General features: G+C 41.6%; 1 protein-coding gene across 3 annotated transcripts in view; it reads right to left on the bottom strand.

The window, feature by feature from the left end:
* The window catches only part of mtcl2 (microtubule crosslinking factor 2), a 102,748-nt gene that overhangs the window by 31,064 nt on the left and 47,290 nt on the right, over positions 1 to 24,394 (bottom strand). For all 3 annotated transcript variants that reach the window (XM_084365455.1, XM_084365456.1, XM_084365457.1), the window contains exons 5-7: positions 5,346 to 5,408; positions 892 to 1,059; positions 113 to 266 (exon numbers count right to left, since the gene is read on the bottom strand). In XM_084365455.1, coding sequence (XP_084221581.1) covers positions 113 to 266; positions 892 to 1,059; positions 5,346 to 5,408 — 385 coding nt within the window. The remainder of the gene's footprint in view (positions 1 to 112; positions 267 to 891; positions 1,060 to 5,345; positions 5,409 to 24,394) is intronic.

The following is a 24,394-nucleotide window of genomic DNA, read 5'->3' as shown; positions in this document are numbered from 1 at the left end:
TACAGCTAGCTAACTGTTGATTTGAAGGTATTTTCACCCCCAGAGGACCTCACATCTGAGAAAGGAATTATAGAAACGTATAATTGGCCAACAAGATGAGTGTAAAAACTACCTTGTGGTCCCTTCATGTCTTCCATCTCAGCACGGAGCCCCCTGTTCTCCACCTCCAGCTCCACGATGCGTCGACTCAGCAGGTTGGCCTCCTCCTCCACCAGCTTCAGGTGGACTCTGATCTCCGCCTCGCGGGTGTGAGGGGAGTCAGCAACCTGGAGCGGGTTGTCACATAAAAAAAGACATAAGACGAGGAGGACCACTTCCTTACTCACCTCCCACATGTTTAATCACACACTTTTAATCACCTGTTGTGGGAAATTCATTGTCTGTCAGTGTTAATGTATAGTTTTCAGCGGCTCAAAAGTTAGTCTGATAAAAATGAGCTTTGTGTGAGTGGTTTGGCTGTTTCTAAGCACCTCTGTTAAGTTTTCCCAGGAGTTTTTGGCAAAGTAGAAATAAATAGGCTACCATTTGGGTTTTATATGGGTACAAAGGGTGGGGATACTTCATAAACTATTGTGCACCATAATAGCTAAGTGGCACCATTTTGCAGCTCTCAGGCAAAAGTTATGAAATGCAGAGCTAAATGCTGAGAAAAGATCAAAAACTCAGGGTTTAGTTTTAGCTTAAGGTGCTTTCAGAAAAAAGAAGAAAAAAAAACTTCTGCGGGCTGCGTCACAGTTCTCATTATGAACTCAAAATCAGAATCCTTCTCTGACCTCCTCCACTACTCTGCCAGCTCTTGTTTCATGGCCTTGTTCACTAACCTCTACTGTGTCTGTGCTAATTTGCTCATTAATCACAATATGGAAATGTCAAAGTAAAGTCTTTCCTCACCTCCTCTACGGTGAGCGAGGCGTTGACGTCTCCGTACAGCGACCTGTACTTGGCCAGCTCCTCCTTCATGGCCTCGCTGTCCTTCACCAGCTTTGTCAGCTTCTTGCACATCAGAGCTGATTCCTCTTTGGCAAAGTGGAGCTGACATTTCAGGTCTGAACTGTCCTCCTGCAGCGACGGGACAGAGAGAGAAGGGGGCACCGAGGTGACATTGATACAAAAAACTGCTGTATCACAGCTGAGGCTGACATACAAACAGATGTGTCATCACGCAGAGTAAAGGCTCCGTTTTAGGTGAGATTAAATGACCAGTTCAACAAATACACTTCAATAACTGATTCATCTTTTTAGTTAGGTGATTCATTAAATAAAACAGCCAAGAAATTGAATCCTCTTTGACGAAAGATGGAAGAAGGAGAGACATTGAGAGACAAAGACACACACGCCTCTTCCCTCAACTTGGACAGAGACTAGACAGATGTGTCAAATCTGAATTGTTAGCCTAGGGTTAAGGACAAGAGACACACAAAGAAAGGACACTTCAATCAGTGTAACCTGGGAAAGAGATTATATAGAGATGGATAGGGACCCTGACAGGAACTGAAACACACACACACACACACACACACACACACACACACACACACAGAAAGCTGCAGACAGATGCATGTGAACAGTGCAGACACACTCAAAAAGCTGACCGGTCAGATCCCTTCATGCACACAGGGGCTCGACTTTGAATCTGCAACCTTTGGGTCCGTCCAGACTGACAACTGGACAACATTAGAGGTCATGAGTGAAGCGCAAGAGCATTTTGGTCAGTGAAGTGTGTTTCAAACCACAGTGATGTTTTGACATCATCCTTGGCAGAGTATAAGATGCATTAAACTGTCTGCTCTCTGTCACTTGAACACAAGCCACGGCCCGTTATAGTACTGCGAGTCAACTGAGATGAATTGGCTTTTCATCCTATTTAGAATCGCCTTGAAGCTAAAAGATAATGACAAAGAGCTTTTTTGACTAACTTGCGGCTTTCAGCTACCAAATGGTGAGGTCAGAGTCATGCTGTGGTTTTTCCTCGTGAGGCTGTTGCAAAAACCACACAGGAAACAGAGAAACTCTGGAAACACGCTCATTAGTGGTTTGACTCAGATGTCAACCAGAATCTGAAAATGGATATTTACTAACTCGCAACAAAACACAGAGAAAATTATTATTACAGTTATAGTAGTTGAATCAGCATCGTAGGTACTGCGGTCCTTTAAACCCACATAAGCACTGTAAGACTGTAATTTTTGCACAGCAGCCACTGTAGACACAATTAACAGTTAATGGATGATAGTAACGGCTAAAACACAGGGAAGCAAGTAAGGCTATAGCAGTGTATTAAAGGGTCAGTACTGTATGTAAGAACTGGCCAGCTGTTGATGTCATACTCAAAACAAATAAGGGTCAGCATATCACCAGAGTGATCACTAACTGCTGCTAACTGTAGCTGCTGTTCGCTAGTTAGCTTGGTTAGCTGTGCATCTAGCGAGGCTCAGAGCTCGGAGAACACAGGAGTGTTGGTGTTTACACAGCCATGGCAGGAGCTTTGGATCTGGATGTGCCAGGGCTAGCTGGTTAGCAGGCTAATCATCACTTGACATCATCAAGTGAACTGAATTTTTTGAATGTCTTCAACTAAAATGTGTACATATTGCACCTTTAAATAGAGCAAGGGTGCATATTGTTTCTATTAAACTTTTAGTTGGTAAAATTAAGAATGTTTTTTTTTATTTTTTCAGAAGTTGCATTGTCTTGCTGTACACTGACCAAATGTCTCAGGGGTCACTTTTATTGCTGAAATCACAGTTATCACCAACTCTGTGGCTCTATGGAGCATTTTAGCTTTGTTTTGATATTACAGAGCATTTAACATAAAGTTTAGTCTCATAAACTCAATTTTAAGCTGTAGCATGCAGCTTTTTTAAGCAAAAAAAAGCTCTGATAATCCCACTGAACACTGTCTGCCCAGCACCAAACAGCTGACAGATAGAGTGAGCGACTTTTCTAGCTTCCGAATTTTGCAAAAAACATTTGTTTCTGGGAGCTTAGCGTGGTGTTTTTCTGCCCCCTAGTGGCCAAAAACCAGCTGATGCGGCTTTAAAGTTGAAATTAATACATTTGATTTATCGAATAAAATTAATCGCCTCACTGGCCGACTTTTTTTCTAGGAGTTAAACAAGGCACAAAAGTCAAGTCAAGTCAATTTTTATCTCAATTTTATTTCTAAAGCGCTATATCTTAACTACAGTGTGATAGCCTCATTCAGATTTTATTGTTGACATATGTTATTCATGTATGTAGCTCTCCCTCTTTCTCACCCCAAGCTCTGCTGTAACTACTGCTGACCTGAGGCGACCCGGTGCACCAGTTCCTCAGAAGCAGCTCTGTAGCTCTATTTGTTTTACGGGCCTGTGGAGGCCTTCCAACCACATTAAGGGAGGCGAAAGCCAGCGAATTTACAGCCATTTATGGTATGTGGCTTGGAGAGGAAGCCCTGAGCTGGTGTAGCCCAGCAGCCGCAGAGACGGCGCTGAGAGAATTATCTTCACCGCAAACACCTTCTGTGGTGTAACGTTAGTTTAACTCTGCATCTCTGTGTACTCTTGTTGTGTAAGACCCAAGCTCATTTACTTCTAACTCCTGTAGTGTCTTTTTGACAGAGGAGTAGAGTTATTTCAGCAGTGTTTGAACTATTTAAGTGATGTGGAAAAATAAAAGGAAGGCAGGGAGGCTTTGGAAGAGGGAAGTAGAGGAAAAAGTTTTAAAGGAGAGGAAGAAGAGATTTAAAGTGTGACGTCGATGCCTGATTCTGGTATGCAAGGATGACATTAAGTACAAACACCTGCAGGACAAGATGGACGGCAGAAAAGACACAGAGATGACACGGAGAAGAGCGAATACAGGAACTGCTGATCTATTTGCTTATCGCTGCACGCGCCTTGTTTGGACAGATAGAGTGTGATCCCCAGAGGAAATAGGTCACAGAGAGACATACAGACACACAGTGAGGCAGGAACACACTGAAAGGATCAAACATGTAAGACCTCCGGCGTGTGATCTGTGGCAACAGACAACCTTTAACATGTTTATTTTGAACTCAATTTGTGGTTAAAGCAGGAAATAAAAGAATTAAACAGTTGCTTGGGGAGAGGAATCACAACAAATGTGATAATTAACTGGGCATGTGCTTTAATTAGAAGCAACAAGTTTGCTATTGACCTGTCAGTAATGTCTACACTTCCTTGTCTGCTCCATATAAATGACTATTGAACCACAATGAAAACAAGTAGATATTTTGACACTCATTATTTAGATTTAATTGGTTCCGATCCCACTTGATTCAAGCTCATATCAAACCCTGGTTCTGGTTCTTGTCATGAGTTAAATGCTCATATCTTTTATACTCAAATACTCTATTCGCAAAGTCATCACATTTCACTTTATGGACTCTACTGCATATTTACTTACAGTACGTGTGAGGATTTTGATGTTGGAAAATAAAGTGCCGCTGCAGGTATTGATTGCTGGATTGGTTTTAATGTAGAGCCTGTTTGACCTACTCACTGTGCAAACATGTAGGAGGAAGTAACAGTCGCAGCTCCTGTGCTTTTATGTCGAACAGTGCATGCAATTACACGTCCGCAGAGATGACAGCCGCCTCGGGCGATGCTGACGCCGTAAAAGCTGCATCAAAAACATGATGATATCTATTATCTATATTTCACATTTTTAGCTGTTGCCCATAACTGCATCCACAGATATGACCGTGAGCAAACAGACGTCCAGACATCCCAGACAGGGCGGCTGCAGAATTCAAATCCTTTTTATGTAACAACGAAGGTTTATTCCTTGTAAGGCCTCGTAAAATCTGCATCTTTATTTGATCCAATAAGAAAATATTGAATAATGAATATGCTGTTATATAAAGCAGAGATGTACAAGAATCTTTGTGCTCAACGAGTTTATTGTCAATTTATTCAGTCTATCCACCGTACGGAAAAACCTTGGTGTTGAGTGTATTATTGAGTACGATTGATTGAATTTCTATCCGTGTCTCCCTTCATCCCTTCTTTTTCTATTCAAAGACTTCCTCTCCTTCAAACTCGCACATCTTTTTCTGTTACTCTCAGCCTTCATCAAATTTCAATCATCTCTTTCTTCTTTTCTTCTTCTTCCCTCCATCCTGCACTGCAGACGTTCTCAGCTCAACACACTCAGCTATTTATCAGTGATGCTTATGTTACACATCCCTTTGTCTGTATGTGCTGCGTGTTAGAAAAAGGTCTTTCCAGGTTTTGTTGAAACTATAAGCTGTAAATATGTGTGTGTGTGTGTGTGTGTGTGTGTGTGTGTGTGTGTGTGTGTGTGTGTGTGTGTGTGTGTGTGTGTGTGTGTGTGTGAGTTACCTGTGGACCAAGCTTCTTGTCTGGTTTGTTGTTGGGTCGTGCTCCTCTTTTCTTCTGGGAGTTCTGCAAGAGAAACACAAAGGCTCGTTAGTAAGATGTGACACCACAACGACTGCGGGCATGAAGAATGATCGTATCCACCGAGGAGTGAGGAGAAGGAAAAGAAAGGGGGGATCTAAAGCTGCGTAATCACAAAACACACTTTTTTCAACAAATTCCCTTCTGCTCCTTAAGTGCCGACTTTTGCGACTTAAATGTCTTTTTAAACCCAAGTTTGTCGTTGATTTTAAATCTTGAATTTTAACAACAACACACTCTGATGTTGTTTCCATGCACTGACTCAAGGCACACTCGAGAGCCTTCACTAGAAGTTCAGTCTTACAAAACAAAACTGACCGCCCTATGATTTCATCTTTACCTCATCTCTGAACAGAGCCATAATTTCAACCGCCAGCTGCTGCACAGACTTCAGACAATAACACATTTTGGTGCTTGTTCACGCCAAAAAACTATCCATTTGGCAAACTGCTCATCATTGCAGGCAATGTTGTCATTTTTCAGGACATTGAAGGCAACACCAAAGAACTGCAGGTTTTCCAGGATGCATGGGAATCTTGATAGTTCACATTAGTTTTTTTTTTTACCAAAATGACCTTCAGCTGTACCTCTTTAAAGGAATGGTGTGACATTTTGCCAGATCCGCTTACTGGCTTTCTTGCCAAGAGTTAGACGAGAAGATTGGTACCACTTTATGTCTGTTAAATAGCTGAAGCTTCAGTCAGGAGTTGAAAAAGTTGTGGTTTCGCTGTGAGTTACTACTTCTTGGCCGGGTGCAGTGACTTCATGGAGTCTTGTTGTCACAACGAGGATGCCAGAAAACCGCTAAAGACTCTAAGTTATGCTAACCTCTGGCCTTCTCTTCATATAAAATGGATATAGATGTATATATGTAATACATAAAGTACAGATACTCTATGAGCGGATATCCTTATAGCTCTCTGCAAGAGCAACACCTTCTCACTCTCAACTTGTCAAATATGGAAGCTTGGTCAGTGGCCTTCAAAACGTGATGCTCTACCCACCCTCTTTGGACGTGAAGGACTCCACAGTCAAGTTAGTAATAATACCTCATATGCAACGTCCGGTTAGATTTTCAAAATAAAGTTTGTTGACAAACACTTTTGGACTGTTATTAACGTTGTCACATTTTGGTTAGGTTTAGGCACCAAAACTACTTGGTTAGGTTTAGGAAAAGATCATATTGGGTTAAAGTGACTCTGCTCAGTCTTGTGACTTACAGCAACGCAAGTGAGCTAACCCATGTCACGTAACGTAAGTGATGGAAGTATGTCACTTGTGTCACTTGCATAATGTAAGTTACATCATTCACATTGTTACTTACTTACGTAACTCAACTTAAAAACAAATCACTCCTGACTCTTGGTAACAGACAGGACATGAACTCCATCTCCGAAAGTTAAGTCCAATGGCCCATCTAACTCCCGCCAACCTCCCCAGACACAGACTTTTCTCACTCTTTATGCTACTGCACCAGTGGGACACTTTAAGTAGTAACGTAGGGGTACATACAGCATCAAACTTACAAGCCACTGAGCAGGCTGCTGTGTTTGAAGCGTTGGGAGTGAGAATGGACTTGCACGAGAACAAATTGCCCAATTCCCCAAAATGTCAAACCCTACCTTTGAGGACAATCTGTTTATGTTTACCTTAACCTGTTTAGTATGCACATCGTATGTTCCTCTCCCTCTCATGTCGAGTCCCAGGTGTAAATGCTGCGGCGATGTTGATCATTCTTATATTGCCCCTGATAAGCACGTCTACACTGATAAGACTGTGAACTTACAGCGGTGAGGTGGAGCTACCAGTGTGAGAACAGAGAGAGAGGGAGACAGCAGCATAGATATAAGACGCAATGACCAAAGGAATGAAGACTCGCTAATAAATAATCTACACACACATACTGTTCATCCAGGAGTCTGCCCAGTGCATCAGACTCACATAAATCATCATCTTTCCTTTTCTGTAGAGCCAAGACCAATAACACACACACACACACACACACACACACACACACACACACACACACACACACACACACACACACACACACACACACACACACACACACACACACAGTCAGGACAGACGCTGCAGTGTAAGTAGCTCAGCTCATCTGGCTCAGTCCGTTTCCATGGAAACAAGCTACTCTCTCTGCAACGAACCACCGACAACAAAAGAAAGAAACAGAGGGATGGAAGGAAAGAAAAGGTGAGAGAGGGGGACATAAAAAAATAACCTAACATGTTCTTGGTAACCTTCCAGCACTGAGGAATGTTCTAGATTAATCCTCTCATGTGCACGTGGAGATGCAGCGCAGAGTCGGCATGGAGGGTATTTGCTTGTTTGTCTGATTTTGCTTATCAGTCTTCTTCTTCTCTTTTTATCCCTTCTTCCTCTCGCCCCTCCCTTCCTCCTCCCCTCCCTCCCTCACTCTTGTGGCTGATTCCCGACCTTTTAATTTTTCATCTCCCGCTGTCATTCCCTTCCCACTCCCTCACCCTAAATCCCTCCCTCTCTCTCTCTCTCCTAACCCACTTTAAGTTCCGTTTATCGGGATGCAAACAGTCTACTAATGGCCCTAAACTCAGCTGATCAATCGGCCTGCCTGATAATGGAACCATTGATCCTGGCTTGACGCTGGACAGATGTCCGGACTATTGGATCCGGCTTTCAGCTCAGCGTTCTGTTGCAGAGGGGTGATTTGATGGAAAGAGATGGAAATTAATTCATGCTAGACTCTGGAGAGGGAGCTCATGATACTGAATTTCACACCTTGTTTCATTTGCATGAGCTTTTCCTGAACTGCGAGAGGAAGTTTCTCAGACAAAACTTTTTGCGGGGTAAAAATAGACTTTTTCCGTCCATATGGAGATAGTGACTTTGGGAGGGTGGAGGATGTGAGGATAGCTCCAAAGACAAACTAAGGTCACTCATGAGGATGAAGCCAGTGAAGGCAGCAGTGTGAACTTTTCATTTGCTGCGTGGCTGTTATGATTCAAGATCAATTTAACTATCGTGCAACCAGGATTGTACGACAAAATGACAGCGGTAGTCCCGTTATGCTACTAAAAGAATCTTGAAAAGAATGTATCTCTTGCCAGATGGCAGCAGCATGCTTTCATAACTGCTTTCACCTGTTTAATATTGTTTTGGGAATGTTGGGAGAGATCAAGCATTTTAGACGGACTGAAATACACATACGCAACGAATATATAAACAATTTTAGACCCTATGTTTCAGCAAAAAGAAGGCTGAGTCCTTTTCTTGATCTCACCTCTTCTAACGAGGTTATGTTTTCGCCTGTGTCCCTTTGTCGGTTTGTTTGTGAGCAGGATTACACAAAAACTATCAAACGGATTTCCACAAAACTTGAATGGAGGATGGGTCTGACACTGACACTTTCAGTAATTACTCAGGGAATAATGCATGGACCCTGATGAAAACGGTGGATCTATTCTAATCTAATCTAGCGGATTCAAACATGTTTTATTTGATATTTGATATTGGATTGTTTTAATGAAAGGATATTGTTGTGGCTTGGCGGAGGGATACACCACACTGTGTGCCATTGTAGTTTTCTTATTCATCTGGGACAGTTATACGTTATTGGTCTCCATTTTAACTGGTCTGCGTTGGGCTGTTTGTTTGATGTCTTTTGTTCTTGCTTGGCTTCACTGGAAACTAGTCTCTCTCGATGGATTCCCTAACTTTTAAATAGGTTTAAATTGAGCTGAGTTACAGGAATTATAGTCTTACTTCTGAATGTAGATTTGACTACTGTCATTACAGAGTCCCCTGGATGGAACGGAGCCATTGCTAACATCATTAGTAACACCTGCTCTTTCTATTGTGACAATTCAAAATGTCCGCTGTGAAAAAGTCCTAGACTGTTTTTTTGCTTAGTTGCATAAACTTTCCGAAACTTGAGATGAATTTCCCTGACTGTGACACTACATACTGTAAAATACAGTATCTAACTGGCAATTAGATACCCGAACAGCCTGAATCACAGAGTGCTGAGTCAGTTTGTCAAACACTTGCCAAAACTGATAATGATCGGCCTGAAATGTGTCTGAGTTGCCTCTAATTACAAGTTGCATCAGCGGGCAAACAGCAGCCTCAACTGTCAGTTTACACCACTGCCTCCGGCTGGAAAAAACAGGTCATTCTGGTCACAGCTAAAAATGTAAATATAAAGTTTTAATTGATGAATATGTGCGTCTATAAATGCATTTTTCGATACAGGTCAAGAGCTTTTTTTAAATCCCCTATATGTTTTCCTCACAAGGGTCAGTTCTATTTCTAGTAAGATACTCTTATTCTCACTTTTACAGAAGTATGCTTAGACATTATTCATTATGAGTACACACACACACACACACACACACACACACACACACACACACACCGTGACCACAGCCTGGTTCTCATGTTTCCGAGCCCGCAGGTCTACAGTTACGCCGCAGATAAGATAACAGGTTGAGCCCTGTGTTATCTGATAACATATTTAACAGCTTCTGGCTGTGTGCTCTGTTTCTCCAGTGGCAGCAAAGGTTTTATTCCAGGTAGCACGTACCTATATTTCACAGTAAGCACAATGTTGACTCTATACAGGGGAAAACTGCTGAAAGAGGAGATGGATGGGCCTGAAGAAATGGATGGCAACAAAGGTAAACAAGAGAGATGTAAATAAATATTCAAAGACACAAATGCCCTGCTTTGCCTGACTCGCATGGACGGAAGATTGAGGGAAAACCTGATCAGGCCGGAGAGGGAAAGAGGAAGAGATGGTCCCTGACAGAGAGAAATGATAACAACAGCGACGGCATAGCAAGAAATAAAGGGAGAGGGAAAGAGAGAGAGATGTTGTCATTCCTCCGTCGCGGATGAGGAAGCACAGCGGTGTGAACTCCCCTCCTTCAGAACCAATCTGATCTGCAGCTCGACCAGCCGTGACACTCGGGCTACAGAGCAGGCCGGGATCAAACACACCGAGTGAGCCGACGAAAAATCCCCCAGGAAAGTTTGGACAGTGTGGACGAGGGGAGTGAAAGATGTTGACGAAACATGATGAAAGAGCACATGTGGACTTAAGAAAGGACAGCAGTCATTACGGTCATTCAAACAGCTTAAAATAGCCACAGAGGGATAAAAACAGCGTCCTCAACAGGCAGCAAAAATATCCCAAACAGCCGGATTGAGACGTTACTGTCGCTGCTGTCTGGGTGACAGAGCGGGGCAGAGTACCTGCAGGTTTTACAGTGTGCTGATCTGGTTTCCTGCGTGGAAATGGTTTTAACAGCCTAGTCTAGGTTATGGCCCGCCACACAGGTTAACTGACTGCAGATGAGATTGCTGTCTGGGAACGGGAGCGAGTGAGAGAGGAGGCTGCACAGAAATCAGATTTGCTCCCAGTGTGTAGAATCACCTGAAGCAAACAGGCGTGACATCCTGAGAGCTACACAGCAGAGAGGGGACGAGTGTGCGCCCAACAGTCTTTTGTTTTTGGCTTTATGAGCTGAGGATCTTTCATTTTATTCCTATCATCTGTTTTAATTGTCCCGTGAAACAACTCTGTGATTTCCTTTACAGGATTTGGAGTTTTAAACCATGAAACATGATATTTATCTTGATATTTTGAAATCTCCTCTCAAGCACTTCATAAATGCTATTGGACTGGGCAACAAAATCAAATGACATTTCTGACTTAATACCACCTGCTTTGCAACAATTGTAGGGGCGGCTATTTGTACTTTTGTAAAGATTCTTGATAAATAAGTTGGGTAAGTTGGTAGCAGTCTGGTAAGTCCAGAAAATGACATCACTTCACTGTAACGCAGCCTTTAAAACGAGGAAAAGACGACACTTATGTCTTATCACGACAAAACGATATCAAAGATCTAAAGCCCTGTTCGCATGGGACTAGTATTACCAGGGGGCCGCATTTTATTGAGAAATTAACTCCACACTTCTGCGTTGTGCGGTGCATTCGAAACGGGATATGAAACATCTCCTTTTTACTACTATTTACTAGACTATTCCCCGGATATGATGCCAAATGTCTGCGTGGCACTGAGGGTTCAGAAGCGCAGCGCCTGTTCTTCAGAGGCCACATCAATTATATTATAGCTGAGAGTTGTTTTTGCCACTCTCTGCATGTGTTCAGCATGAATACATATTTTCAGCTCATTAAGATCAAGCAACAGATGCTTTGTGGCTATACTTGAATACGACAGCACTTTGCTCCTGACCCTCTCTGTCACTCCATTCAAACGTCAGTAAAGGCGATTTTACAGCTCAGCTGTTTAACATATAATGAGTCTCGTAGCTGTTCACTTGTCTCACAGCAGAGATCAAATGTTAATAAAAAATATGGCCCCAAGTCACTGAGATGCTGATCCGCATCGGGCTAATATTATCACATGACTTCTGTGTTTGATGAAATATGGTTGGTAGTTTCCAGTGGATCACAGAAACCCCCTTTGCAATTATTGCAATTTTATAGAGCTCCACCAGTCATACTAGTCTTGTGCAAATAGGGCTTAAGAGGATATACTGTTTCATATCATAATGACAACATGATACTGATATGTTCCCCACGGAAGGCTGTGAATGTAATATGTCAACATACACCCCCTCACCCTAAGTTAGCTGAGAAGAGTGATACCACTCTGTCTGTGTGCTGCAGCTGGGAGCCTAGCTTAGCTTAAAGACAGTTAGCAGGAGGAAAGACCTAATCAGAAGCCCTTTCCTGTTTAAGTTGACAGACATGAGAGCGGTTAAATGTTCTTGTGATGTATCATTATTTCTCCAGGGCTTGTATTTGTATGAGTAACCTACCATATTGGCCAATGAGGCGATAATATCTCTTGTTTCACAACGCCGACAGCACTGGAAACATTTTCCCATGACACCTTGGGACATCTTGACATGTTTTTTTAATGTTCTGGCTTCACAGCTCCTGGTAGGTGAGCCGAACACTTAGATTCAGTTGCATTTTCAGTGGTTGTTGTGGTTGTTAATAGCACCCACAACTAACGGATTAGATCATATTTCCTGAGCCCTTTTGTTGGTGGCACAAGACAACTGAACACACTGCAAAGTCACATGTTTTGCCAAGTTTGTATTATGTGTTATTGAAACCACAAATATCATCCTCTGAGGGCAGAAATGAGATCAGATTACAAGAATACTGAGTGAAAGTGTGTATTTGTGGCATGGAAATAAAGAGAGTGTGTGTTTGTGGAGAGAAAATTGATTTATTTGAAGTGCATGCATCAACAGAGAGAGACACACACACACACACACACACACACACACACATGCACACACTTTGGCAGGCGAGGGGGGCCAGTCGCTGCCTGAAAGAACAGGACACTCCCGTCTCTACATCATCACCATCACACACACTGGAACAAAGAGACTACACAATGCAACACACAATGGGTTGCATAACCAGTTTGTGTCTCTCTATGTGTGTGTGTGTGTCTCAAGAATGGCAAGGTGGCATTTCCTGATCAAATCATGCTATTTGCCAACCAAAAAGAATCCAATAATGTCAGTATAACAAAATAAATGAATGCCTTCAATGTCGCAGGCTGATTGTAACATCATATTTATTCTTAGTCACACTTGATAACAGCTTTTTCTGAATTCCTAGCATGCAAATGCAGCATTAAGCAGCTCTGTGTGGTTGTCTGCGGCAGAGGAAAAGCAGCTCAGAGCACAACGGCGCGCAGCAGATAAGACGAAAGCAACACCAGCGCTTCCCAAATCCCCAGTCTGCTCCGCTCATTACTCCACGCTCGCGCTGATTCCACACTCTGCAGTGTCTCTCACACTTTAACACACATTTTGTGAAAACACTATAACACCCTGCTAGTGCTGAATTAGGAAATAAACAGCCCATTCACTGTCAGCGCTTAAAGCATAAAGCCTCTTTGTCTGCTGAGATGTTGTTGATAAAGCTTGAATTGAGGATCAGGAATGATAGAAATTGGACCCTTTGCCCTCCAGTTGTTCATAAAACACTGTACCAGTGGTGTTAAACGCTTTAGTTCATTTACTACAAACCAAGCTTCACATCATTTTAACCATCCTGTGAACAATGTGGCTGTGCTTCATGTGTCGGGGACATTTTTTCATATGGCGCGCAGCCATTTCATAGTGTCCATTCATTTCAACTGAATGATTCGAAAAGCCATTATACTCTGAGAATATGAGATATGCCATACAGACAATATTGTTGCACTGAAAACAATATCAATGCAGACATAATGTTCGCAAATTACACAAATCACCCAAGTTTGTCGAGTCTGCTAATTGATATTCTGACTATAAATACAGATAAGAATGAAGAGCAGAGGCTGCTGACACAGAAGGAAAAATACATACAAAAAACAAAACTGCAAGTATCTGAAAAAACAAGATTCTGTTGAGTCAGTTGATGTTAAAGACACGATCATTGACGAAGTACTGTTTGTTTACTTCTTGTTTTTACTTGACTTACTTTTAGGATAAATGCACTGAATGTTTATCTAAAATTGTATTCTTTATTGTATTAAAAATATAGTTTAGGAAGCATTACTTTTTTTTTTTTTTTACTTATTTACTTTCTTAAAATGTATAACAAGTACACTTTTACTTTTTGTGCTTAATTTAAAGTACACTTCGTACAAAATGAGTGGTCCCAAACAGCGAACTTTAAGTTTAACTTATCATTAACATACTTGAAGTGGACCGATTATTAGTCCGGCCACAAGTATACTCAGATTTAATATATTTCCTAAAAGGTGGTGAAACATGAGCACAAGTTAACAGTCACAAGTTGACTCACTAATGTTAGAAAAACATGAAACATAAAAAAATCTATGAAGTGGGACACATACAGTATAAGGGACGTCCAACCTTTCCAAAACCGTCAAACCTTTCGGCAAATTAGCGCTAAAAAGACGAATGTGCTCCAAGGGCCCAAATAAAGGCCAACAAGCTGTCAGGTAAAGGTGTAAATATGATTTAAACTGCATGACCTCACAACACTGCCTTATTCAGAAAATGGGTCAGGGAAAAAATTATGAAAGGAAACATCTGGAACACTGAAGCGTTTTAATTCTTGAATTAGCCATGAGTTGACGTCAGCTTGGAGAGCTTTCTAGTCAAATGCTAAACAAAGACTTCTTTCTCCCCGTACTGTACGTCCACTCTGCTTTTACACAGCATCTCCCTGTGCTCACATTACTGTAGGGAACCCCTTACAGGAAAAAAAAATGTAGCATCACATTGGCAAGAAGCAGATCTGCTGAATGAAAAATAATAATCTGCTTCACTGCGGTGCCTCAGGTTGTGTGAGGGATTAGGTCGTGACCCTGGCAGACTGAGACAGACTGAATGATACAAATCAAGGTCTATCCCCCCCCTTGGTGTCTGGGCAGGCACTGGGATGATGAAAACCACATCACACTGTGAACAATGACTCACAAGGAAAACCCATCATGTCAGTATTGATTATGTTTTGTGATTAGATCAATACCGTCTCGTACACAGTTACAGTATTTCCAGTGTGATTTTATATTAGTGCTTCGAGGCGTTTGGAGCATCATGCTATATATGTTTTGCAGTTGTGATTCTGATGCTGCATTAACATTAATTGATCTGTTTGGATGACGACAAATGACAAAACTACATACTTAAAGATGCAATATGTAAGAACTGGTCACCTGTCACACTCAACACGAATAGGGGGCAGCATATCACCAGTAGTAACCGCCATCTGCTGCTAACTGTAGCTGCTGCTGGCTAGTTAGCTCAGTTAGCTGTGCAGGTAGCGGTCCGGACTGGGAGCTTGAAGCACCGGGGGAGTGTTGGTGTTTACACCGCTTGCACAGGAGCTTTGGACCGGGACAGGCTGTGGGCTAGCTGGGTTAGCATGCTTAACAGACTTCTCTGCATCACAGCAGCAAAATCAGAATGAAGTACAGAAGTACAGAAATACAGAAATGTTTTTATCACCTCTCTTTAGATGGATCTTCCTGTCAAACTCTGGCATTAATCAAATGGATATTCTGCGCTGCGTGATGTGAATCATTCAACCAATCCGTCTGCTGTTTTCTGAGAAATCACCTGAAGCTAAATCCAATGTTCCCCCCAGCAGACGCACGTTCTTTCACTCCTGCGGCATCACAAACATCACCTGAGCCTGCTTAAATGTTCCCACCATGTCTGCTGTTGTATTTTCACTTGAGCAGACAAACGCTGACATGATGTAACACCACAGTGATTCAGCCCACATCCGCTTGTGTGTATCGGCGCAGCTAGAGCCAGGAGAGTGAATGGTCAATTAGCATCGCATTAGCATAGAATTAGAGGAGCAACAAAGCGCAGGGAGACTGATAGGGGACGGATGTGACACTGAATCTGCAGGAGAGGCGACACACGCAAGTGCAGCGGCGGTCTGTCTCTCTTTCTGGCGTCCAACAATGTTTTTTTTTGTCTTTCTCTCCTTCAATAAGTAATCACGTCAACAACAGGCTGCGTCTGAGACTGACAACACCAGTCTCCTCCTCCTCTTCTGTTTACTTTGGCTCGCCACACACAAACACATAGGCAAACAAAGGATCAATGAAGGGAGGGATGAGAGGAGAGGAGAGGAGAGGAGAGGAGAGGAGGAGAGGAGGATTTGCAGTTCTTTGTTAGCAGGCCCTGCTGCTCACTTCCAGCCACTTCCATTACAGAAAAGCTTGTGCGTGTGTCTGCCAATGTGTGTGTGTGTCTCCAGACACTCAGCTTATTAAGGCAGTGTGTTAGTAGGTGACCTTGCGCAAATGAACAGCCCTTAAAGCACGACCTTAATGCTTCGTATTGATCTGTATTATTCATGTATGTGTATGTGTTCAGCTGTGCTCCTATTATTGTTTGTGCAAGCAATAAATATGTGTGTGTAGTGTATATGTATTTGTGTGTATGTGGAAGAATTTGTGTGGTTTTTTTTTATGTGTGCGCCCGGCGGTGCTGGAAGCTGAACAGAGCTATGTCTGCAAGAACGGACTGAGAGGACGTCTGTGTGTGTGTGTGTGTGTGTGTGTGGCAGACATCGACACCAAATACCTCCCTCACCTCATTCCTCGCCTCTCTCCAAATCCTCCCCCATCCCTCCTCAGGGTCCTACTGCCCCTAAACGTTCATTAAAGGACTAATTCATTCTCATTTTCTGTACAAATGAGCTCATTTCTGTTTGGTTTGCAGGATTCTGTTGAATATTAATGATTAATAATTGAACACATTTTTCGACGATTTCATAATTTCTGTCGACTTAACATTAATTAATTGACTCATTGTTTCATCTTCACAGTACAGCAGCACACCTCAGGTTCACTGTATGGTGAGAAACACACAAGGCTCAGGGCAAGAGGGTTTCTTTAAAAAGCACATTGTTCTCCCGTTCACTCTCATGTGGATTTTTGTTTGTTTTTGTTTGCTGGTGCAACTTCTCTTCCCTTTGGAACACCAGTTATTCCAGATCCTGAGATTTTGATCAGATAATACCTAAATACACAGCCTGACTCAACCCAAACAAACTGCTGCATCAACTACGAAACAACTAATATTCTTAAATAAAAATGAAACATTAAAATTACTTTTGTCTTCCATGTCTACCTGATTTAAAGAAAGGATTTCTTTGGTTTAGTGGTAAAAATATATTAAAGGTTCATTATTATGCTAATTTCCATGATCATACTTTGATTTTGGGTGCCGATTAGAAAGTGTTTACATTTTTAATGCACATGAAAAACATATTTTTTCCTCATACTGTCTTTTGCTGCAGCACCTCTATTCACCCTCTGCCTGAAAGTTTTAGTGCCTGCTTCGTTAAGACCTCCCGCTCCCAAAAAGCACAGTCTACTCTGATTGGTCAGCTCTCACAGGGCTGAGCAGGCACTGCAAAGCATGTTTCCGCATTAGCTTTGCCTGCCTTTTGGTCAACCATGGCCGTGCTGGGGGATTGGCTGAGGGCGGGGACTGTATAGTTGTGACATCACAACCTACAGAAGTCCTGACAGCTCGTTTTAAAGACACATTTTTTGAATACGGGCTTTGTGTATTTCTATGTGGATTGAGCAATTTGGCACCAAGGAAATCAATATGGAGCCTTTAAAAAACACTCAACAAAAAACATGTTTCATGTTCTGTTTATACTTTCTATTTCCCATCCTGGTACAGCAGCTAAAATAGGGTTTATAGGCCCTTTATAGTAGCTGGACTCACATCTCCCATTAAGCATGTCTACTGTAACATCAAATGATGAATTTCATGTTGTTATAATCATATAACATTACAGATAAATCTCATTATTCCTCCTTGTTTGTTTTACATTTGCTCGTAATGACTCCACGACAAGGACCTGATGGTAGAGACAAAGCATTAGGGTGATTAACAAACGCAGGGACACCGTTGTAATGAAGCAATATAAAGTATGAGGTGAGGAGAGGCTGCACTGACAGACAAAGGAGGAGCTCTGCGTCTGGAGACTTTAATATTTGATTGTTCGACCTCCTCCACTCCGAGGAGAAGCTCCAGCACGCAAAGGATGCAGCATCCATTTACATCCCCCCCCCGCCTCCCCGACAACACGCCTCGGCGACCACAGACCGCGATGCGTTGCCGTGGCGACGCTTTTGCAGCCTGTCGCCAAGGCACCCCATTGGCAACACATTAATGAAAAGACAGAAAGAGGAAGAGGAGGAAGGAAGGGAGGAGAAACAAATGAGGGGGGGGAGACAGGAGGAGGAAATAATGAATGCTAAGAGGGTCAGGGGTGGAGAGGAGGAGATACGGTGAGAAAAAAGATGGAAGGAGAGGTGAGAAGGAGGAGGAGGAGGAGGAGAGGAAGGAAGGTGGTCAGATGGAGTGAGAAACAAATCAAAAAGTAGAGGAAGCGCAGGCTTTTAAAAGGCTCTTGACACGAGGCAGCCTCACCTCTTCAAACCAAACAACACAAATCAGGACAAATCACTCCAGCTGAAAGCTACAGGCTGCTTCTCCCCTCCAGTCCTGCTATTTATTAGCTCTTGTTTCAAAATGCTTTCGTTAATGATCACACTATTTACAGAAATACCATCAAGAGCAAACAGCAAAATGTCTCTGTGAGTGTTTGAACATCATGTGCGGGTATAAAAACGGAGACATAAAGATGCTGGGCTGTAAACTGTGGCTCTGAGATTAGAAACAACAACAAAACCACTTGTGTGGATCCTCCAAATTTACAGGTTTAATAAGGACATGATGATGTTTGTCATTTCTCAGCTCCGCAACAGCAATAATGGACGAAACTGAAATAACGCAACATGATTAGAAACTCACTGCAGGGCTGTAAAACCGTTTCCTGCATTGCTTCTTTTCTCTCATCCATTTGTTTTTCTTGCTTTCTCTGAGCAGGAGGAAAAACAATATCCCTCCGCGCACATTTGGAAATTGTAATTCTAATGCAGGGCAATGTGAATCTACCATCAACATGATGTATTGTTTAATAACTCTGCATATTCTGTAAACACAGAAAAAGCTCTTCTCCCCACTTGTGCGGCGTGTTATTATCTTTGTAAATACGAGCGGAGCAAAAAGACTGCAGGGATGATTCATGGGTCCGTGAGTCTCGAATCCATCTCGCCAGTTTTCAAGCTATGCTTTTGTGGCAGAACACACAGTGATTCAACCAATCAGCGTCCTTTGAGGAACTACTGGCAGCTACAGGCTTGATTGAGGTGTGACGACCAGCGAAAGATGCTGCTAAAGCATCAGTTTCATCAGAACGGGAGAGTAGGTTTCATTGAAACAAGAGCAAAGAACGGTACTGATTGGTTTTATAAGCCCGTGGTAGATGGTGATAGACAGATGGTTCGTCCAATCACCTGCCTAGCATTTCTGGAAAGTGCCTGCCCTTTACCAAACAGTTTCTGGTTCCTAACCCTTTCCAGATGGTTCTTTAGAACTACTATCTGGCACTTAGGTTTATTGAAAAATACAGGGTGGAAGCTTTTGAAAACAAAATCTATTTTTTCCAGGAAACCTCAATATGACCTGGACTTTAAACATCAGTTGGCTGACCAGAAGTTGAAATCCATTAGCTGAGGTCTTCCTAAAGTCATGCATGTGTTTATAAGAAGACATATTTAGCATCGTCACATGGCACCACGCCATTGTAAGTTGGAAACTTTGGGTTTACCAGATTGCTGGTGAAGCTCACATGCATGACAGGAAAGATGTGTTACTGGTTCAATGAGTCTGGTAATGTTAATCTTTATCCAGGAAATAAAAGGTGGAAATTATTATGGTTGCACGACAATGTGAGCAAAGAATGGTGACAGAAAGTTTGTCATAAGTGGTGGAAAGTAACTAAGTACATTTACTCTAGCACTGTACTTAAGTACAATTTGATGAACTTGTATTTTACTTGAGTATTTCTAATTTCAGTAAGTATTGTACTTTTTACTTGACTACATTTGACAACTTTAGTTAATTTGCAGATTTATTATAATAATAGAAAATATAATCAACAAATAAATAATTGTGTAATATTGTAGAATAAGATGAAACTTTGTTGATCACTGAGGCAAAATTCACCAGTTACATGACTTTTACCAGCTATATCATTAAAGTGAACAAATTAATGCATCAGTAATTGTAATCCAGTAATATATACCGGACATTATTCTGCAATATGCCATTCTATATAATGAGTATTTTTACTTCAGGTACTTAAGTATGTAGTAGTACGTAAGTATATTTTGATTCTAATTCTTTGTGGGGGTGCAGCTAAAGATTATTTTAATTATCGATCTGCTGATTATTTTCATGATTAATTGATTTAAAATGTGAAAAAAAATGGTCAACACATTTTCTCAGAGCCCAAAATGACGTCTTCATATTGTTTCTCCTGTCGATCCAACAATCCAAAACCCAAAAACCCTTCATTTACCATCACAAGTGAAAAAAAAAACGCACCAAATTTTCACATTTAAGAAGCTGGAACCAGCAAATGTTGACATTTTTGCTAGAATAATAACTGTAATCAATTAATTTCTTTCAATTTAATCAGCTAATCATTGCAGCTCTAATACTTTTGATCTCTTACTGAAGTAACAATCTAAAATAATGACTCATACTTGTAACAAAGATCTCTCCGCTGTGGCAGACTTTTACTTCTCCCACCTCTGCTTGTCACCCCTCACCTTTCCACCATCCACTAACCCCTCGACTTAATGGATCCTCACCGAGCCACAATAAAACTGCCCTGACATCGAATCTAAACTTCCTCTCATAGTGCATCGACAACAGCCAGTGATTTCTCCATCGATCTGAACAAAAGGCTAATGGCACAGATGACCCTGCTGGCTTCCAACAGCACTGAGAACTGTTGCCTGTTTACTGCTGCTCAGAAAGGATTAAAGCTTTACTCAGCTGTGATTCCACATTAAATCCATGTTATTCCTTCCTTCATGCTTCAGTAAACTGGACACTGAAGAGAAACAGCAACAGCTTCAGCTAAGATCAGCATTTTCTTTTAACTTGATCACGACGTGTTAATTTGTCTTGTTGCCTGGTTAAACAAGAGTTAAACTTCCTCCTCCTCTCTTCTCACTTGCAGGCACCTGAGCTGTCGGCAACTGTTACCACAGAGAGAAACCATATGTGAACGAGAACACAGAGACACACACACACACACACACACACACACACACACACACACACACACAACACAAGCTCCCGCACCAACACAGGGAGCGTCCATCTGGTGTGTGTGACAGAGGGTGTCCCAGCGAACCACAACACAGCACCCCGTTACTTCCTATAAATAGAGAGCATGATCTGCAGTAACACCTCCCAGCTCTCCTGCAGACTGTCTCTTTATCTCACTGTACAGTTTATATTTTAGACAAGAGGGGGCTTCTAATGAGGTGAACGCTGAAATTAAGCTTCAGTTTATAGTCGGCAATATTAGAGGGGGTGAGAAGGTAGAGGTGTAGTTAAGAAGCAGGAAGAGAGTGGAGATTTGTCCTTACATAACTCAGTTTCTGCAGCATCAATAGGACTATTATGCTGAAGCGAGCTTTGTTTTTGTGGTGCACTCATTACCCTGCATGTGTTTGTAGACACAGGGTAGAGACAGATTTACAATTATTTATTAAATGACACCAATTATTTCTGAATTTGGCCCAGAGTCTGCACTGGAAAGACAGATCAAAATCTAATTTAGCTTGCATTACCAGTTTTTATTTTCTGTGTATTTGTGTATTAGAAGAGTTGTTTGGAATTTATGTTGACGACAGTTTCACAAACTTCAAAACTGCTAATTAAAGGTGCATTATGTAGTTTTGGGGAAGACATTTTAATTAAAAGAGAGAGATATGGATTGACTGATTTTTTATGCCTAACAAAACTAAATAAACAAACTCTTTTACTTTTCTTTTTCTTTACTTTTCATGACTGAATAAACTGAATAAAGAAACTGAGCTTAAAGGACAACAACATTTCATACTGTTTTACTTTGTTTATATTTGGTGGACCCTGCCACCTTTTCTAGCTTCAAACTGTGATCTGGGAACCTTATTTTCCTCTGAGAACAGCTTGTTTAGTCAGTTATGAAAAAAAATATATAGAGTTTGTATAATTACCTCATTAATAATGTCAATATTAAAATTCTGAGTTTGAGCTTCTTCTCCAAAACTACACAGTGCCCCTTTAAATAGCAAAGGAAGAACATTAACCATGACTGAATTAAGGTGGACATTTTATAAACATATGCAAAACATCTTGACCCTTTCATTCAGGAGCTCACACATGTGAATACACACTTTAGTCACATACACACACAAATGTACACACATGTCCATCCATATGACCTCCATATGGCCGGTGGCATCTTGATAAACGTGGTTCACATCCTTAATTAGTCCGGATGTCTTGTCATGTGTGGTTTCACACATCACACACACATGCCAACACACACACAAGCACAAGCACACTCGGTCAGCAGTGATAGCTGGTAGCATATCAGTGTACTGTAAGTGTGTGTTTGTGTATGTATGTGAGAGAGAAGTGGAGCGTGCATGACAGGTTGACTGGGCCGGCCGGTAATTTGCGACGTGAACTGCATCAGTTATGTTAAACGATGTGTGTGTGTGTGTGTGTGTGTGTTTGTCTGTTTTACACTTAGTTATGAAAACATATCATATATAAATATGATATCATAGTAACAGCAATAATAAATTATCATAATAAATTGGTAACAATTGAACGGGCAATATATAAGCAGATATCTACTGAAGTTAGCATGCTAACCAGCTAGCACCGGCCTGTCCCGCCCCACAGCTCCTGTGCTTGTGATTTAAACACTAACACTCCCCTGGTCCCCGAGCTCTCAGTCTGTACCGCAACCGCATGGCTAACTGAGCTAACTAGCTAACGGCAGCTACAGTTAGCAGCAACAAGCAGTTTTATTTGGTGATGTGCTGCCGCTGATTTGTTTTGAGAATTAAATTGACAGGTGGCTAATTCTTACATATTACACCTTTAACAGGTAAAATATCACGTAGATATAAAATATATAACCTTTTAAAGACTGTATGGTGTTTATACTGTAAATTTAACGTACCTTACTGAATATAACAGTGGGCACTTAACATGACTTAACAGTGGAGCCGTCATACATTATTTCCAGTGCCACTGGAGAAGTCCAGAGGAAACCGCGGAGTGTTTCATAAAAGCAGTCTGGGTGATATTAAGCCCTTTGTGCTTTGAATAATAAGAGCCTGTTTGAGCTCCCTGACAGCAGAACAAAGCCCGGCTCTGATGGACATGTTAGGGCTCTGGTGACCTTTAGGTGTGTCTGACAGTTCAAACACATACAGAAGCATCAAACACACGGGCATAAAGGTGATATAGACAACTGCTTGACATAAGTTGATCCTTTCAGGAATCTGTCAAAGACTTCAGTGAGATTATCCGCCGTCGTTGGCGACTTCAACATTGAGTTTTTGGGGTTTTTATTTTCAGTTATTACTAATTTCCTCAAATATTTAAAGGAATAGTTTAAAACGTTGAGTCTTTTTCTCTTTGATTTAGACATTTTCAAGTATCTTTAACAATCATGAGTTTCGTGGAGGCAGTGAGAGGCTAATGGAGACAAACAACATGTTTTTTCTCCTTTGTAAAGACAACAGAGGGAGAAGAACAGGCAGCAACCTCATTACCGTGGCATTTATAGGAACTTATGGTCTTCATTTTGAGAAACATTGTTGCCAGCAACACCAGTGGTGTGAGACCGAGGCAACCAATCACCTTCTGTTACATTAATCACAACTGGGGACCAAAATTAGCTTGTGTGTTGAAAGCAGCTTTTAACCCTTCATGTCTTTACTAATGTGTGACAGCCTACGTGATTATCACCTTTACAATGTTGTATTTCTCCAGTGTGACAAGAGTTAACCCCTCATGAATTCACACGCAGTCATACAAGCTGAGATGTATCCTCCCTGCCGTGTCAGAGATTTCCCATGTTTATCATTAGACATTAAACACACCATTCATCTGTTTATTCCCTCCATTTTAGTTCCCATCCTTCCTTCCATCAGAGCCCTTTAATCTTCGCAATCAGCCCCTTTGACAGGAAATCAAGCAGGATATGACACACTGACTGGAGCTGTGACCTCGCTCTCTGGGGAGACAGATGTTGTGACCTTGTCTTTTTATTATTTCTTTGCTCTTTAAACTTTTTTTCAATATTAAATTATGAATTGCATACATTGATATTAAGAATTGTAATCTTTATTCCTTCTTAGACTCAGTTTCCCCTGAAGATAACCAACTTCTAATTCTAATGTTTTTCTTCTTCCACTTTCCTTCCTTCCTTCTTTCCACGCCCTCTTTCCCTCTTTGTCTGTCCCCCTTCTGCTTCTTACCCTCTTTCCTTCCTTCCT

Source organism: Pagrus pagrus (assembly GCF_965226575.1).
Source record: "Pagrus pagrus genome assembly, chromosome: 11".
In the NCBI taxonomy this organism is placed as follows: Eukaryota; Metazoa; Chordata; class Actinopteri; order Spariformes; family Sparidae; genus Pagrus; species Pagrus pagrus.
Note: the sequence above shows the minus strand (reverse complement) of the source record. Positions and strands in the feature narration are given on the sequence as shown.